This window comes from Maniola hyperantus, chromosome 27 (assembly GCF_902806685.2).
Source record: "Maniola hyperantus chromosome 27, iAphHyp1.2, whole genome shotgun sequence".
NCBI lineage: Eukaryota > Metazoa > Arthropoda > Insecta > Lepidoptera > Nymphalidae > Maniola > Maniola hyperantus.
In genome coordinates, this window is record NC_048562.1 from 6,227,292 (window position 1) to 6,246,272 (window position 18,981).

Here is an 18,981-nt window from a genome sequence, read left to right on the forward strand (position 1 = left end):
CTGTTTATTAAATATTAAGTAAAATGAATTAATAAAACTAAATTATTGACAGCAATGCAGCTGTCATACGTGAACGATTTCCGAACGCATTGCAAGTCGGAACAACGGAGTTCTATCGTCGGTCGGCGAAAAAATCTAAAATTTCCACCATATTTGCTGTGAATAATTACCCAGTGTTGCATTTTATTTACGTGTGTTGTGCCAGTGAAATATAACAGTGGCTAAGGTGACGCCATTCCCCAGCATGACTTATTCCGGAAGGAATAAATTCGAGGTGCGTACAATCGATCGAAGACTTTGTTTGTATTTTTCAAAAACAGCTGACAGTACTTCACAGACCTAGTTCCTTTGTTCTTGCATGCGTTTTAAATGGTTTTATGTTACATTCGTACAAGATTCAGCTAAAAGGCGGCTAAAAGATTGGTTATTTGATCTAAAACTTACTTTTTTGTAGTTACATCGATGTGGTAAACAATTTGTTCTATTTTTAAAACTGTTGTTTTTTTCGTACTTGTTTTCGTTTTTTTTTTTTATATATAAAGGTCAGCGCGCATTATCACAATTCACACTATCGTTAAGTATTAATTAAGTATGCTTTGTCATAAAGTGCTAATGACCTTAGCTGGTTCAATCAACTCAAGATTACCGTTATGTATTAGTAAGTGCGCCGAATTAACGGTTGCTCTTATAATTCGTTACATTAGTAATAATTTGTCATTACTTTACCTTAGAACGTCCTTTTTTGAAGTTGGTTAAAAAGAAATAATTTATTTATCAAACATATAAATATGTTTAACATACTTAAATGTTCAGTATAATAATTGATTTTAATTGATTTACTATTCTATCTATAAACTTTATTTACTTAATTGCTTAAGAAATAATAAATAATAATAATCAATGCTACTTGAAACTTGATATGAAAAAACCGGCCAAGTGCGAGTCAGGCTCGCGCACAGAGGGTTCCATACTACAGTCGTATTTTATTTATTTAAGTTAATTCAAAAACGATTATGCCTAGAAATAAATAAAAATCTGTTTGTACAGGTAAAGCCCTTTCATATGATACCCCACTTGGTATAGTAAACTTACTTTGAAAGTTGAAAACAGCAATATTTGTTCATGAACACATTTTAATTTTTTTTCTAGTGATGTAACCACGAATTTACGGTTTTCAGATTTTTCCCCTCTTGTCAGCTATAAGACCTACCTTTCTGCCAAATTTCATGATTCTAGGTCAACGGGACTTTACCCTATAGATTTCTTGACTAACAGACAGACAACAAAGTGATCTATAAGGGTTCCATTTTTCCTTTTGAGGTACGAAACCCTAAAAGTAATAAACATACACACAAACTAGACTAGGAGCCAATTACAATATTATGTTAAAACTGTCCTCCTGCTTTAATTTTTTTTGCTATAAAATTCTATGCGTTCTGGCCATTTTATTCTTTCAGCTAAGGTTGCCCTGGAAGAGATTGCTTCAGCAATAAGGCCGCCTTTGCACCCTCTTGTATAGTTTCTTCTGTAGCTTATATTGTTTCTCTGTATGTATATATTTGTTTGTGCAATAAAGTATCTCTACATAGTATAAAATAAAGTCGCTTCCCGCGTCTGTATGTATGAACACGTAGATCTTTTAAACTATGCAACAGATATTGATGCGGTTTTCACCAATAGATAGGGTGATCAAGAGGAAGGTTTATACGTATAGTTTAATTTTCAAAAAATTAGAGATCCCTAGGGAAATTGAAATAATGTGAATTAGGTCGGAAAAAAACCTCTCATTTGAGAGTTTCTGAGGTAAACAATGTATGGTGAAATTGTTTCTCTTGTAAAGTTCAACAAAAAAGTCCATGGTAGCAAATGGTGATCTGAAACAAAGCCTTACTTTCGAAGGTGTTTTTACTGATATACTATTAATTCTTATCAAAATAAAATAGTTGATCTTTTGAAATATTTACATCATTTAATTTAGAATAATATCTTAGGAGATATCACAAAATTAAAATGATATGAATAGTAAAATTAAAACTGACGTACGATGGGCCGTGAATAGCTAGCAGACAGACACACTGTTGCATTTATAATATTAGTATGGAAGTATGGATTATTTATTAATCACTCCTCACTGACACCACATTAGTATCTACATTGCACCCATGCAAAGCCGGGGCGGGTCGCTAGTTCTAAATAAAAGAAATTCTTGTTGGTATTTCAGATTGCTCGGTTTTCGGGCGAGGATGACAATCACATAAACAAAAAGCTGCCCAAGGAGCTACTTTTGAGGATACTCTCATACCTGGATGTGGTCTCACTTTGCAGATGTGCACAGGTAACTATAGTACTATCACTTTTTAACCGACTTCCAAAAAGGAGGTTGTTCTCAACTCAGCCCTTTTTTAGGGTTCCGTACCTCAAAAGGAAAAACGGAACCCTTATAGGATCACTTTGTTGTCTGTCTGTCAAGAAACCTACAGGGTACTTCCCGTTGACCTAGAATCATGAAATTTGACAGGTAAATATATAAATAAATTTATTTATTTATTTTAGATGATGCCTGCGACTTTGTCCGCGTGGATTTAGGTTTTTCAAAATCCTGTGGGAACTGTTTGATTTTCTAGGATAGAAGTAGCCTATATCACTTTCTAAATTTTTAATTTAATATAATATATCAAAATCGCGGGCCTTATCTAGTGACTAAGTCTAATGATATAATAGTATAATAGCGACTATGTCCGTCTGGACTACATAAATTTCACCTCCCTATTTTACTCCCTTAGGGGTTGAATTTTCAAAAATCCTTTCTTAGCTATGTCGACGTCATAATATCTATCTGCATGCCAGATTTCAGCCTGATCCGTCCAGTAGTTTGAGCTGTGCGTTGATAAATCAGTCAGTTACCTTTTTCTTTTATTATATTTAGATTAATCAGATACAATTTTTGTTGAAGGTATCAAAACTATGGAACATACTAGCTCTTGACGGATCAAATTGGCAACGGATAGACTTGTTTGACTTCCAGACTGATGTAGAGGTGAGTACAATGCTGAGAAAGAACTCACCATAATTGCTCTGTCAACTGTCATGTCTAAAGTACGACTTGGTATAAGTCCCGCAAATTGCTATTGCGCCGGAACCATGTCTCATTTACATCGAAATGACGTCTGTAGCGGATGTGCCAGCGGAGAGGTCCTAGGCGTGGTTTGGGCGTTTTGAAAAATGAAAATCACTCACTATGTTAAATTTATATTATAACAAAGACAGGGCCGACATTGTTACTTCGGCTTACTCACACGTAATAAACGCGAGTGTTGCCAACTTAATTTTACATTTTACATTAAAGTACTAGTGGCGCCGCGTACATTGTGATTTCATGGTGGTGTGTCGGTTACAGACGTCATTTTGACGTCAGCCGAAATAAAAATGTACCATCAGCTCGAAACTTCAGTCCAGTGCTGACGTCTTTAAAATGGCGGCCACGCGCATTAGCATTTTGCGGGATTTGTACCGTAAATCGTACTTTTGGGGTTCCGTACCTCAAAAAGAAAAAAAAAGGAACCCTTTTAGGTTTTAGCCATACTATACCACGCTGGCCACGCACAACAGACAGAAACGTTTAAGTGCGGAAACCAGCCCAGAATGAAGTAGACCACGCTGGCCATGTGTGGATTGGCAGACTTCACACACATTTGAAAACATTATGGAGAACTCTCAGGAAGGTTTCCTCACGATGTTTTTCTTCACCGTTAAAGCAAGTGATATTTAATTATTACTTAAAACGCACATAGCTCCGAAAGTAAGAGGTGCGTGCCGGGGATTGAATCCCCGACCTCCGATTAGAAGGCGGACGTCCTAACCACTAGGCTATCACAGCTAGTTGACCCCTATTTCTAGGAAACCAGATCGAGGAAGAGTATTCTTCCAAATGTTCTTCAAATAAAGTAATATTTTCAGGGTCCAGTAATAGAAAACATATCCCAACGCTGTGGTGGGTTCCTCAGGCAGCTATCGTTGCGAGGCTGCGAGAGCATCGCCGACGGATCCATCAAAACACTAGCACAGGTAAACCTTTAGGCCTCGTGTGTGAGTAACTTGGCCGATTTTTTTGGTTCCGTACCTCAAAAGGAAAAAAAGAACCTCTATAGGATCACTTTGTTGTCTGTCAAGAAAACCTATATTCCCGTTGACCTAAAATCATGTTTGGTAGGTAGGTAGGTATAAAAACACAAGTATAGGAATAAATCTCAAAACCGTGAATTTGTGACTACATCACAGAAAAAAAAAATTAAATTGTGGTCATGAACTAATAAATAATTAGTATTTTCAATTTTCGAAGTAAGATAACTATAACAAGTGGGGTATCATATGAAAGGGCTTCACTTGTACATTCTAAAACAGATTTTTATTTATTTTTATGTATCATAGTTTTTGAATTATCGTGCAAAATGTCGATAAAATACGATTGTAGTACGGAACCCTCATTGCGCGAGCCTGACTCGCACTTGGCCGTTTTTTAATGTTTTTTTTTGTTTCGCAGTCATGTCCAAACATAGAAGAGTTAAACCTAAACAAATGTAAGAAGATCACGGACCAGTCCTGCCAGGCCTTGGGGAGGAAATGCAGCAAATTGCAGAAGTAAGGTGTACTACCCCAACTAACTAACTGACTGATATAACTATAAGGAAATAATAAACCATCATTGCACACACACACACACACACGCATCATCTTATCTTAAAAATAGAATAACCACAAATTTTTTTTCAAACAATTTTTTATTTTCAGAATAAACCTGGATTCCTGTCCAAGCATAACAGATATATCATTAAAAGCACTGTCAGACGGCTGTCCGGTATGTTACACTTATTACTAAGCCTCCTCTGTTCGTCCGTCCGTCTGTCTGTCTGTCTGTCTGTCTGTCAGCGGGCTGTATCTAGTGAACCGATTACGATACCTATTAAGATAGAAAATTGAAATTTTCACAAATTACGTATACCAGAAATAATCTCATGAAAAATACGGAAATTAAACCCAAAGTTAGCAACGCTGTACTCTGTGAATATCTTATGTACAATGTACATAATACTCTGTGGTGAATTATTAATATTGTGGTGAATTATTAATATTATGGTGAATTATTAATATTGTGGTGAATTATTAATATTATGGTGAATTATTAATATTGTGGTGAATTATTAATATTGTGGTGAATTATTAATATTTTGGTGAATTATTAATATTGTGGTGAATTATTAATATTATGGTGAATTATTAATATTATGGTGAATTATTAATATTAACCACAGAGTACTGTGGGATATTCACAGAGTACAGTGTTGCTAACTTTGGAATTTTATTACATGAGATCAATCATTATTACAATCTCAATTGTTGTGATTGGTTGAATTTGTGCGATTCTTGTTGCAACAATGCATTGTAGCCAATAGTGAGCGAGCGTCAACCAATCAGAGGTGATTGCGATCGTGACATTGTAGCTGTCATTCTACCGCAATCGCGCAGCTGAACCACAGAGTCTGTGGCTGAACTGCCTATAGTACTATTGCCGCTTTAACAACAAATAATTAAAATTTCAAAATGTCTGCCACGAAAATTTAAAAAAAAAATTAAAAGTATTATTTCTTGTACGCTGGTGCGGAACCCTTCGTATGCGATTGCGACTCGCACTTGACACATTTGTTTTCATATTTTCAGCTGCTAACACATGTCAACGTGTCGTGGTGTCAATCGATAACAGAGAACGGAGTGGAGGCGTTGGCCCGGGGCTGTCCCAAACTCAAAAGTTTTATATGCAGAGGTAAGGCTATAAAAAAAACCGGCCAAGTGCGAGTCAGTTCGCGCTACGAGGGTTCCGTAATACAGTCGTATTTTTTCGACATTTAGCACGATAATTCATTGTGATGCATAAAAATAAATAAAAATCTGTTTTAGAATGACTCCGAAAATCCGATGATGATGAAGACTCCGTTGTCTTTCTCTAAACTAAATTTAGAGTATCTGCATCCTTTTCTTTTTAACAATGCTAAAAAGGGACAGAACATGAACTTTACATTTAAAGACTTACACACAGATTTACAAGAAGTAATACACACTGATACACATATGTACACACACACACTCATACACACACACACACACGTATTAAGTTTCATATTCATATCATATTTCATTCCACAACCAATTTTAGACTTGCCTTTACACAAGTTTAAAAAATGTGTTAAAAGTATGCTCCTAAAAAAAGCATATTATACAGTCGCAGACTATGTAAACGATAAAAAAGCTTGGATTTGACTCGCTCCAGCAATGCACGGGGCTGCAATGGCTTGTATAGTACGGTATAATAACATTGTAAATTGAAAAATTAAAAAGAGCAACCGCCGAGTTTCTTGCTGGTTCTTCTCGGTAGGAACGGCATTCCGAACCAGTGGTAAATTAAAACTACTGCGTCTGTCCTTTTCATATTACATTAGTAAGAAGAGCACGCGAATACTCTAAAATTAGATTATGCTCAGAATCAGTACGTTAAGTTTTTGCTAGCGTTCTGGTTACACCGTGTATGAATAGATTTTGTATTTGTAGGTTGCAAGAACGTGAACGACAAGGCGGTGTCGTGCCTAGCGACGTACTGTCCCGATCTAGAAGTATTGAATGTACAAGGTTGTGATGTAAGTATTTATTTGTTTATCAACCAACTTCAAAGTTACATTTTTTTTTTTTTTTAATAATTTTTTTTTTTTTTTTTTAATAATAAATATCGTTTATTGTTTCATTATTGCTAGTAGTAAATATGTACAATGTTTTTATCTAATATTATATCTAAACTAAAAACTAACAATCATCAATACTTATAATAAAACTGTAACAGGTCAAATTCTGTACATTGAAGATATTTTGAAAATTTTTTTTCGAGGACACTCTATAATCGATACTGAACACAAAACTGTAATTTTTTTCATTTTTGTCTGTCTGTCTGTCTATCTGTCTGTCTGTCTGTCTGTCTGTCTGTCTGTCTGTCTGTCTGTATCACGGCCGAAACTACTGAATGGATTCCAATGAAACTTGGTACGATTTGAGGTCATACTATGAGGAAGAATATAGGACACTTTTTATCCCGAAATTCAGCATGGTTCCCGTAGGAGAGGGGATGAAAGTTAAAATGTATACTGAGTTGTAATTCATTAACGCGTAGTCCGATTTCATTCATTCTTTTTTTGTTAGAAAGGGGAAGCAACGACTTTATTTTTAGACTTCAAGTCTCAACTCCTCAACCCTGATGATGTAGGGTACAGCACTCCTAAACTATAATGTTTCAGGAACTGCGGATGATGCAAAATTATTTTAGGTACCAAGCATAGGCTACATCATTGAACTTCGGATCCTAACTCCTCAATCCTGATGCTGCAAAGTACTGAAGTCCTAAATCGTGGGGATTTTAAAAAAAATTAAAAAATTTGAATCGACTGTTAGGCGGAACGAAGTTCGCAGGGTCAGCTAGTATACAATAAGGTCGCAAACTCAGCATAGCCGAGCACCGCTCACACTGCTCAGCGCTGGTTTTCAGTTTGCGCCATAATTTACATTGATTAACGCGCCCGTTGCGTTATCAAGCAATAAAAAAAATTGCATAAAAATTGTTCCGTTTGCCGTGGAGACCCTGGGGCCATGGAGACCCTAGGGCCATGGAGTCTTAGTGCTAAAAAAAATTTACGAGACATTTCACCGCGATTAATAGCCTCATCTGGTGACAGAAGGGCTGGCTAATTTTTTGCGCAATGGATCAGCCTGGCTGTCCAGCGTGGAAATGCAGCCAGTATTCTTGGTACCATTCCAGCAGATTGGCATGATTTGTATAGTAATTAGATAAGAATAGGTTTAAGTTTTATTGTAATATTTTCATTAAAAAAAAAAAAGACTTCAAAGTTGAGAAGGTTTTTTGTTTTAATTAAATAAAAGCGTCAGCGAAGCGAGCGCAAATTTTCTTATAATTTTGCCCAGCGATTTTATTTAATCTTATTTTATTTTATTAATATTTTGTCTGCAGAATTTAACAGACGATTCGATATCGAAGCTGGGAGGTGCAATGCGGCGACTGTGTGTGTCCGGCTGCACATTACTGACTGACGCGTCGCTATCCGCGCTAGCCACCAGCTGTCCAGAGTTAGTCACTCTCGAACTGGCGCAGTGTGCCCATCTCACAGACGCGGGCTTCCAGGCGCTGGCCAGGGTGAGTTATATATCGCGACGACATGTCGTACGACAGTCGTGATGATAAAATCGTGACTGGGTCACTGACTCGGGCCTTTAGGAAATACTAAAGGTGAGTTTAGCGATGTCGTGACGATATGTCGTACGATAAATCGTGTCGGTTAAATCTTGGTTATGCGTTGTCTACCTGTTATTCAGGGTGAGTTGCCTGATAACTGACGGTAATTTCATTTCACTGACGTGTGGCATTAACTAGAGTGAGTAATCGTGGATACGATTTATCGTGTAACAAATCGTGACTGTAAAAACAAGGCTACGTATTGTCGCTATCTAAGGTGACTTGACCGATACGACATGTCGTACGACATATCGTACGACTTTGCTACTATGACATCGTGTATCCATTCATCATTCAGTTTTTCATCCAGTTTCATGTGTGCACTATATGAAGACACCCTGTACATTAAATTAATTTTTTTCACACTAAGTATATCAATTTTAATTAGTTCTACAAGCAGTTTAAAATTTTTTTTTTTTACTGCAACATTCATGTTTATTAATAGACTAGCTGACTAAATAAAAATATATTCAAATTAAAAGTTAATTAATTAATAATTTAAACTAAAACTAAAACCTTAAAAAATAAATTAATTATAGGTATTGGTCTAAGATCCCGATATAAGACGACCTTCACCGAGCTGGTTAATGGATGAAATGTTTCGATTGGTATGGAATTTGTCGATTAAACAAACCGGTGAAATGATTAAAAAAAAAAAAATATTTTTTTAAATTATTAATTAATCATATACTGGACTGAAATTTTTTAGGCAACACCTAGGGTTCATTCCCGGGAATTCTCGAGCCGAGAATTCCCGGGAAATCGTTGGGCTTTGTTCCCGGGAAATCAAGCTCGAGAAAACTCGAGAACTCGAGAAATCATATTTGAGTCTATGAAATTATAAAATAAAACGATTTGCGTTTGCCGTTTGTTTTAAATGCAAAAATTTCATTTGATTTTTTTTTCTAATTAACATGCCAAAAATGGTGCTGTGATTGTAATTTAATTATAAGTTAGGATAAGGTTAACGTTTTCATGTTGAAATTTTTGTTTATTGTTTGTTTTGTTTTAAAGAAAGAAGCTAGAAGTTTTAAGTTGATTTTTTTTCTTTTTAATGCTGTGCTTGTGCTGTAATTGTATATATGTATAAGTCACAAATGTCAGAATAGCTTATTTTTTTAGTTTTCTTTAAGAAAAAGAAGCTAATTATGTTGAAGACTGTCAATAAAAGTCTTATAATTATTTTGGTACTTTTATTTGAGAGGAAACCACTGAATTTGTTGATTAATCGCATTATTGGAACCGAAGAATATGCAAATCCGTACGTAAATGTAAATTTCTCGACAACCCGAGAAGACCCGAGAAATTAGCCTCGAGAATTCTCGAGACCCGAGAAATTGATAAGCTCGAGAAATCATGAACCCTAGGCCAACACCCATATGCAATATATTTATTGACATATTAAATTGAATATAAAATACGTTTCATTCATTAACCAGCTCGGTGAAGGTCGTTCTATAGCGGGATCCTATACTATAATGTTGTCCACAGAGTTGCAGGATGCTGGAGCGTATGGACCTAGAGGAGTGTGTGCTAATAACTGACGCCACAATGGTTCATCTCGCGATGGGTTGCCCTAGACTAGAGAAATTGGTGAGTTTGTTTCTACGAGTTAATTATTGAGTTAATACACCCCTTAGGCAGTTGCTTAGCATAAGCATTTCATTTCATTTCAATAAAAAGATTTTCATTTCATTTCATTTCATTTCATTTCATAAAAGTCGGTACCCTCATTCCGCACATTAAATAAATAAATAAATAAAAATCTTTTTTATTCAAATAAACTTTTACAAGTACTTTCGAATAGTCGGATGCATCTACCACTGGTTCGGAATGCCTTTCCTACCGAGAAGAACCAGCAAGAAACTCGGCGGTTGCTCTTTTCAAATATTTGATATAGGTACAAGATTATGCCATGTATACAATAGTATTTGCAGTGTTGTGCGTTGCTGGAACGAGCTGCAGATCAAATCCATGCTCTTTTATCATTAAGATAATCTTCAATTGTGTAATATGCTTTTTTCAGGAGCATATTTTTAATAGATTTTTTAAACTTGTGCAAAGGTAAGTCCAAAATAGTTTGCGGGATTTTATTATAAAAGGTTATACCCATACCCACAAACAGTGGCGTGCAATTCATAGAGGCATAAAAGTACTGCTTACCCTAGTTGAAAGGACCAGTGCCCTTTTTCTTTATGACCTGCCATTCAGTAGGTCTATATAAGGTGTATCCAAGGCCTATCTTACTAATGCTTACCCTGGCTTCGAACTCTGTGCACGCCACTGCCTACAAATGACTTTTGGACTTTCCTGAGGCGGAAGGTAGGTTCATTGTCTTGATCACGTGACTTTTGAGTCCGCCAATCACAACAAAGCATTCTCCCCTGTCCCCCGCCAACGCATGAGCCATCGAGCAAGTACCGAAGGGGCGCCCTCTCGCGTTTCGGCCCATATAATTACAAAAAAAAAAAACCGCGAGGTTGGCGGGTTGTCCCCCGCCAAAATTTTACGATTTTGTTTTCATGCAAACCTTGTATAAGTCCCGGAAAATTGCTATTGCGCTGGAACCATGTCTCATTAATATCGAAATGACGTCATTTTGATGTATAAAAATATTAAAAACATCAACTCGAAACCTCAGTCTAGTGCTGACGTCACTAAAATGGAGGCCACGCGCATTAGCAATTTGCGGGACTTATATTATATGCGTGAGGTTGAATTTTCATTGGTTTTTACAAAATTGCCCAACGCGTACTGAAGTTTTCACTTCAAAATTAAAAAAATAATAGCTAAATACTACTAGTACTTGACTCGCTCCAGCAATGCACGGGGCTGTACAGTATGGTATATTAATTTTGTAAATTGATCTCTTGAAAAGAGCAACCGCCGAGTTTCTTGCTGGTTCTCGGTAGGAACATCATTCCGAACCAATGGTAAATTCAACGAGTTAACGATTCAAAAGCACTGAGGAAGTTTCAGGGCGAACGTTCCATAAAATTCTCATAGATGGCGCTGTTTACTGCACCCACTAAAAACGAAAAATAATACCTAGCGAAAGTATACGCTATAATAATTTGTGCGTAAAACATCCTGCAAAACAACAACGTCAATAAAACATACGGACAGCCAGGCATCTCTTTCAGCTCTGTCCTCTGAGGTTGTTAACTCAAGACTGGTTGAAAACTGCAGAGACACCCTGGCGCCATACCGGGTGGTTACCCAGACCATACCAGAGCATGCTGGAATAGTTGGCAACGAAAATGCTGACATTCTGGCTAAATCATATAGATATAGGTATTATTTTTCGTTTTAGTGGGTGCAGTAAACAGCGCCATCTATCAAAATTTTATGGAACGTTCGTCCTGAAACTTCCTCCTTGTAAGAAGTCTACTTAAATAAAATGTATTCTATTCTATTCTACTTGTTTATCTGTTGTCCATGACAGACTCTGTCACACTGTGAGCTGATCACAGACTACGGTATCAAGCAACTGTCAATGTCGCCCTGCGCTGCGGAACACCTCACCGTACTGGGTGAGTACTATAGATACAGTTCATGCAACTCACGAAGGCGAGTGAACTTTACTTGTGGTTACGTCGTATACACGGGCATTACGTATGTGTGGGATTTTTAGGGTTCCGTACCTCAAAAGGAAAAACGGAACCCTTATAGAATCACTTTGTTGTCTGTCTGTCGAGAAACCTACATGGTACTTCCCGTTGACCTAGAATCATGAAATTTGGTAGGTAGGTGGGTCTTATAGCAGACATTCGGGGAAAAATCTGAAAACCGCGAATTTATGGTTACATCACACAAAAAAAAAAAATTGTGGTCATGAACTAATAATTAGTATTTTCAACTTTCGAAGTGAGTGACTATATCAAGTGGAATATCATATGAAAGGTCTTCACCTGTACATTCTAAAACAGATTTTTATTTATTTTTATGCATCATAGTTTTTGAATTATATTGCAAAATGTCGAAAAAATACGATTGGACGGAACCCTCGTTGCGCGAGCCTGACTCGCACTTGGCCGGTTTTTGCCTCGTGCCTTGGAGAGCGATGCAAGACCGTGGCGTGTGGAAGTTCCTACCAGAGACCTATGTCCAGCAGTGGACTATCGGTTGTTGATGATGATGACTATAATACTTGTCTATATCCCCAGGGTTAGATAACTGTCCGTTAGTGACGGACGGCGCGCTGGAACACCTGATCTCCTGCCACAACCTGCAGCTCATCGAGCTGTACGACTGTCAGATGGTCACCAGGAACGCGATACGGAAGCTACGGGTAAGTACATCCATACTAAAGCTGTGCCACACCTTGGAGAACATTATGGAGAACTCTCAGGCATGCAGGTTTCATCACAATGTTTTCCTTCACCGTTAAAGCAAGTGATAATTAATTAATTAAAACGCACATAACTCCGAAAAGTTAGAGGTGCGTGCCCGGGATCGAACCCCCGACCTCCGATTAGAAGGCGGACGTCCTAACCACTAGGCTATCACAGCTATAAAGGAGGAATATTATCAATATAATTTTGTCTGTCCGTCTTTCAGAATCATCTACCAAACATAAAGGTGCACGCCTACTTCGCGCCCGTGACGCCGCCCGTCACCGGCGGCGGCGCGAGGCCCCGCTACTGTAGGTGTTGCAACATTATATGAGTCGACGAGTCGAACATACAAAGTTAGGTACATACTATGTTAGGTAAATGCATATATTCAATGTATGCATAATCCACCATTCAAAGTGCAAGGCCCTTATTTTTATGACGTCGAAAAACTGACTTCAATTTTGAAAAGTAAAAGCAAAAATTGGACGTTTAAAAGAAGCGGTAGTTTTGACATCCCCATAACGAAATGTCAAATTTGACGTTCCTAATGTCACAATTTTGATATTTGATTGCGGTGTCAAATTGACTTTTGCAAAAGAGGTGACAAATTGACGTCACTAAAAGTGGTGTCAAATTGACGTCACTAAAATGAGTGTCAATTTTGACGTTCATATGAAGTATACTCCGTACAAAATGACATTTCACTCACAATTTTAACTTTATAGGTCAATTGTTATGTCAAAAGTACGAACCACCTTTGAAATATTTGACACATAAAGTTAAAATGACGCGTGAAAAGTCATTTTTTACGTTATATCACCCAAACGTTTGACGACCTCCCTGGCGCAGTGGTGAGCGCTGTGGTCTAAATAGTGGGAGGTCCCGGGTTCGATTCCTGGCAGGGGTTTGGAATTTTATAATTTCTAAATTTCTGGTCTGGTCTGGTGGGAGGCTTCGGCCGTGGCTAGTTACCACCCTACCGGCAAAGCCGTGCCGCCAAGCGATTTAGCGTTCCGGTACGATGCCGTGTAGAAACCAAAGGGGTATGGGTTTAATAAAAACTGCCATACCCCTTCCAGGTTAGCCCGCTATCATCTTAGACTGCATCATTACTTACCACCAGGTGAGATTGCAGTCAAGGGCTAACTTGTATCTGAATAAAAAAAAATAAAAAAAAACATAAAGGTGCACGCCTACTTCGCGCCCGTGACGCCGCCCGGCACCGGCGGCGGCGCGAGGCCCCGCTACTGTAGGTGTTGCAACATTATATGAGTCGACGAGTCGGACATACAAAGTTAGGTACATACTATGTTAGGTAAATGCATATATTCAATGTATGCATAATCCACCATTCAAAGTGCAAGGCCCTTATTTTTAAATTTTAAGAACTGACGTCGATTTTAACATCACATGAAAAGTAAAAAAAACTGGTGTTTAAAAGAAGCGGCAGTTTTGACATCCCATAACGAAGTGTCAAATTTGACGTTCCTAATCAGTAGGGCGATTGTCGAAAACCTGCATCAATCATTATTACAATCTCAATTGTTGTGATTGGCTGAATTCGTGCCATTCTTGTTGCAACAATGCATTGTAGCCAATAGTGAGCGAGCGTCAACCAATCAGAGGTGATTGCGATCGTGACATTGTAGCTGTCAAACAACCGCGGTAGAGCCACAGATAACAATTGATTGAGGTGTCAAACTGACGCATCCAAAAAACGTGTCAAATTTGACATATAGTCCTTATTTTTAAAGGTGAACCGTACTTTTGACAGACAGACAGTATAAAAAACTTGCTCTGGAGGCGCCACTAGTATATGGTTTATAGTCCCTAAGTATAAATTAGTTTCACCGGGTTTTCTGCAATATGGCGAGCATTGACTTATATATTACTTCGTATGGACAGGGCCATTGAACAAACTAAATGGCACTGACTCAGTGGTGCTTTAGCACCAATGCAACCTCAGTGACGTCTGGATTTCAAACGGGTCGTTCATTAAAATAAGATTTCATGACGTAGTCCCGAACAAATGTACCGCCGACAGTACTCGCACTAACGGAGTTTTCTGCAATCTGGACTATATTAAGAAGTTTCAAGACACAACCGTCGGCCCAGTGGCGCCACCGAGCGGTTAGTTTGCTCGGTAGCGCCAGTTGGGCCGACGGTTTTGCAGAAAACTCCGTTAGTGCGAGTACTGTCGGCGGTACATTTGTTCGGGACTACGTCATGAAATCTTATCGATTGAACAGCGCCATCTAGTTGCATTTGTGACAACCGCCACAAGTATCTAAGAGGTGGCGCTGATTTATTTGGTTTCGAAACCGTGAAAAATTTTGTTCGCTTGGGCATATCTTGTCTTTTATATTGATGATGGCGAGGTATTTTATTTTTCTGGTTGGGCTTTACTTAAAATATTTTAGTAAGTCAACATTGTGGCTAATTCCATTGTACACAATCTCTAAACTAAACTAAAATGGAACGTCTAAATCTATTGCTATCCCTTTCATAATGTTGCTTGCGGAAAAGGATAGCACAAGATTTAGACATGTTAATTTAGTTTAGTTTAGAGATTGTGTACAAGAGAATTGGCCCCATTGTGAAGGATTTGTTAAAGTCATTTTTTTATAAAAAGACAAATTTTGTTTGTTTAAAAATTCAGTGTTTTGTAATATTTAATATTAAGAACTCTGACATGATAAAATAATGTGTACAATGAAAAAAGGGTCTTGCACTTGGAAATCGATTAAAAATTAAATCGATTATTATTTCATCGACTTATTAGAACGATTATACATTATTGTAATGTAATTTAAACCTAAATATATGTTGAAAATGTGTTGAAAACCATTTTTTAGATTATTTTCGTGGTAAATTGTTTTAATTAATCATTAGTAATGGCATTTTTTAAATAAATTAGCGAAAAATGATAAAAATTCGCGATTAGGGTAAGTCCTCACTAACGACCTTTTGTTTTGAAACTTTTTGTCGTATTGCCTTCCTGCACACTTTTGCTGCTACGACACGACAAAAACTGATCGATTGAGAACCTTCCAGGCATTTGTCTTCATTCCCAAGAGGAGCAATTTGAGAATGCATAATTTCTATTATGAGAGGCTTCGGCTGTGGCTAGTTACCACCCTGATGCCAATGACCAAGCCAAGTTTTCCTTGCATAACAATACGATGCCGCTTAGAAACCGATAAGGGGTATAAGTTTAATTAAATTGCCATATCCCTTCCAGGTTAGCATGATTCCATCTTAGGCTGCAATCTATGAGTATACTTTGACTTTACATAATAAGTTTACGTAAAGTCAAAGTACCCATATATTAGTGTTATAACCATTGCGTCACTTTATTTGTCAAATTTCACCAATTGACACTAAAGAACACAGAGAAAACACTCCAGGTGAGATCTCTAAAAGGCTAACTTGTAACAAACTTTGTGTTGTGTCGTGTCGTTCGTAGATTGACACCTAGTGTGTGCTGTTGCACCTTCATGTTTTCCCATACAAAATGCAATGGTGCGACTTTTTGTCGTGCGACAAGTTGCTAGTGTGTATGAAAGCGACCGACGTAATTATATGACGCTTTAACATTAGATAATGTAAGTATTTAGGCGACAGTATTGTTATAACCACAGAATTGTAGATATGGTAATAGAAATAGTATTTGCCGTGTTTAATACATATCTTCGTTTTATAGCCACTTGTGCAGAAATACTATTATTTCTGCACAAGTGGCTGTAAATATACAGTCCAAGACCCTATATGGTCTTGGGCTGTAGTAATAAAATGAAGTGATTTTTTGTATAGCGGTACTTTATGGGGCTAGAATTCATTATTAAAGAGAATAATTTAAAAAATCATGATTTTTCAACTCGCACAACTATGTGCTCTGATGTTTTATTTTTGTTGTTTTCTAATACGCATTCAGAATTCTGTGGGTATAACGGAAATAACTAAAAATCTCTAAATCTAAGTTTAGTGAATTTACTTTATGAAATTTCGTGACAATGAAAAAATAGATGAAATTAAATAAAAAACCTTTTCCGATTCTTCAAGTAATTTAAGAATGTTTTTTTAGAAAAATTTATTTGCAAAATTCTGCAAAATTAAAAAACAGCGATTTTTTGCTACGTAATATTTTTTTTGTTTGCACAGAAGGGATATTTTTTAATTTGCTAAAAAAAAATCTTGGTTAGCAGTTTTTGTTGGTCATGTTTATGTTTTTTTTTATGATTTTGTCAATCTTTTTGTATGTTAATATTTTTATTTTTTTATTTTATTTATTAAATTAACTAACGGCTACTTACACTAATACATTTAAAAAAAAACTTAATTCTGAAAATATTACTTACTAAATGTAGTCGCCAATTATAAGTTAATACAACATTTACAAACATAATATTATGTGACAAAATAAAAATATAAACATCAATAAGATTACAGATAATACTTCCTACTCAATATGTACGTTCATCTGTTATTGAATATGACGTCATAACAAATGTAATATGGCGGATATGACAAAGAAAAATAATACAAGAAAAAGAATTGAGGTAGGTATATAGATCGAGATGGAGGTATCTAATGAAAGGTTTCAATGTGTAATTTTTTAAAATATATAATTTATTTAAGAAAATATGTACCATATTTCAATGGGGTTATTTATAAAAGAAAAATAATATTGGGACTTTAGTTTTGAACTGTAATTATTATTAGTAAATGTGATAAACAATTATTATTTCCTTTCAAGGATTATCTTGCATTACTAACAATATCATTATAATTAATAATAATTAATGTATTATAATACATGGTGTCCCAAAAAAGTGTGTCAAGTGGTTGTCCAGAGGTAGAACAACACTAGGGTTGAATTGTTTGAATTTTTACTAATTATGGGATTCAACTTTTTTTATGACTTAATGGTATCAGATCTAACCACAATTGGGTATTTTCCTATTGAATTTGATTTTAATTTTGATAAATATTATTATTTTATTATAAACTAGGATAAAAATAATGACGTACGCTAAAAAATATTAAAATACAACAAAGATTTACAAAGTTACAGTCATTTTAATTTTGGAGTGGGAGGGTCTTCAATACCTTTCTCGCAAAACGAAAATTTGTATGAAACCGCACGAAGCTACTATTGCATTAGTAGGTGTGACGTCAAAATGCTATATTGCTATCTCTGTCTAATCAGAAATATTTAAATGCTTATAATTTTTTTGTGATTTGATCGATTTAATTAGTTTTTTCAGATTACGTCATTATTTTTATCCTAGTTTATAAGTTTAAGTAATAAAAAAATTGGAGTCATATACCCAATTGTTTTTCTGCTATTCGCCTAAATAATTTAAAAGTCAATCACATATCTCAATAATTGAGGTCTCTGTGACGAATAATATCTTGCAAGTCGAGATTAGTCAAAAAATCATAACTCAGGGTGATTCAGGTAGCCCTAGTGTTGTTCTACCTCTGGACAACCGCTTGACACAATTTCTTGGGACAGCCTGTATAATTATAATTAAATGTATTATTATGACTGTATAAATACTTTACAAAAATTGTTTACAAGACTTGCATTGAATAAAAATAATGCGTATTTTTATTTTTGGTTCTTTTATTTTATTTTCCGCTTTTTGATACATTTTTTTACGTTTCGGCTCATGGTAAGTATTGATTTACTTAAAAATGATTCAACTAAGAATGAAACTTGAGACCTGCGGAGTGATTACGTAGAACGTTGCAGTAGCGACAGCAACGCGACAGCAGTAGCAATGCGACAGCTCATTTGCTGTCTCTCTTATTTTGCTTTGTGGCTATTGCCGTCTCTCTCTATCCGCTGTTTTGACAGCAGTGATCGCGAGATTTACGCCTGTAACGTGAAACGTAATCAGCCCGGTGGAGAGGAAAGTATAATTATACAAGATGGAAACAATAAACATGCGCAGAAGGTGATTTTCTCATGACTTTCAATCTACGTGATTCTAGCTTTAACTTCAAGCATGTATAATGAAATATATTAGGTATAAGTTTTTCTTAACTGACTTAAAAGATAAAACATTCGCAGAAGCTTCAGAGAAACGCGTAAGCCGGCGCTTTGGACCTTCTGAATTTAGGGATTTCATTGGGTACCTATCATGATTTCATTGTCAGTTCGCGTTAACAAGGTCGTATGTGCTGCGTATACTGCGTCTCTTACGTATTTTTTTATTTATCTTATAAGTCAGTATTACGTACTTGTTTATCTTATAAGTCAGTTAAGGAAAAATAGATTATGTATTTATGGTA

At 36.3% G+C, this 18,981-nt stretch overlaps 1 protein-coding gene across 1 annotated transcript; it reads left to right on the plus strand.

The window, feature by feature from the left end:
- The first annotated feature begins 81 nt into the window (after nucleotides 1–81).
- On the plus strand, nucleotides 82–18,298 carry LOC117994646 (F-box/LRR-repeat protein 2). Its single transcript, XM_034982599.2, has 13 exons — nucleotides 82–274; nucleotides 2,222–2,335; nucleotides 2,954–3,037; nucleotides 3,958–4,065; nucleotides 4,541–4,638; nucleotides 4,789–4,855; nucleotides 5,716–5,818; nucleotides 6,601–6,686; nucleotides 8,063–8,245; nucleotides 9,836–9,937; nucleotides 11,790–11,877; nucleotides 12,511–12,635; nucleotides 12,905–18,298. Exons 1-13 carry the CDS (start codon nucleotides 245–247, stop codon nucleotides 13,010–13,012), a joined length of 1,296 nt encoding a protein of 431 aa, XP_034838490.1. The 5' UTR covers nucleotides 82–244; the 3' UTR covers nucleotides 13,013–18,298.
- Nucleotides 18,299–18,981: the final 683 nt, after the last annotated feature.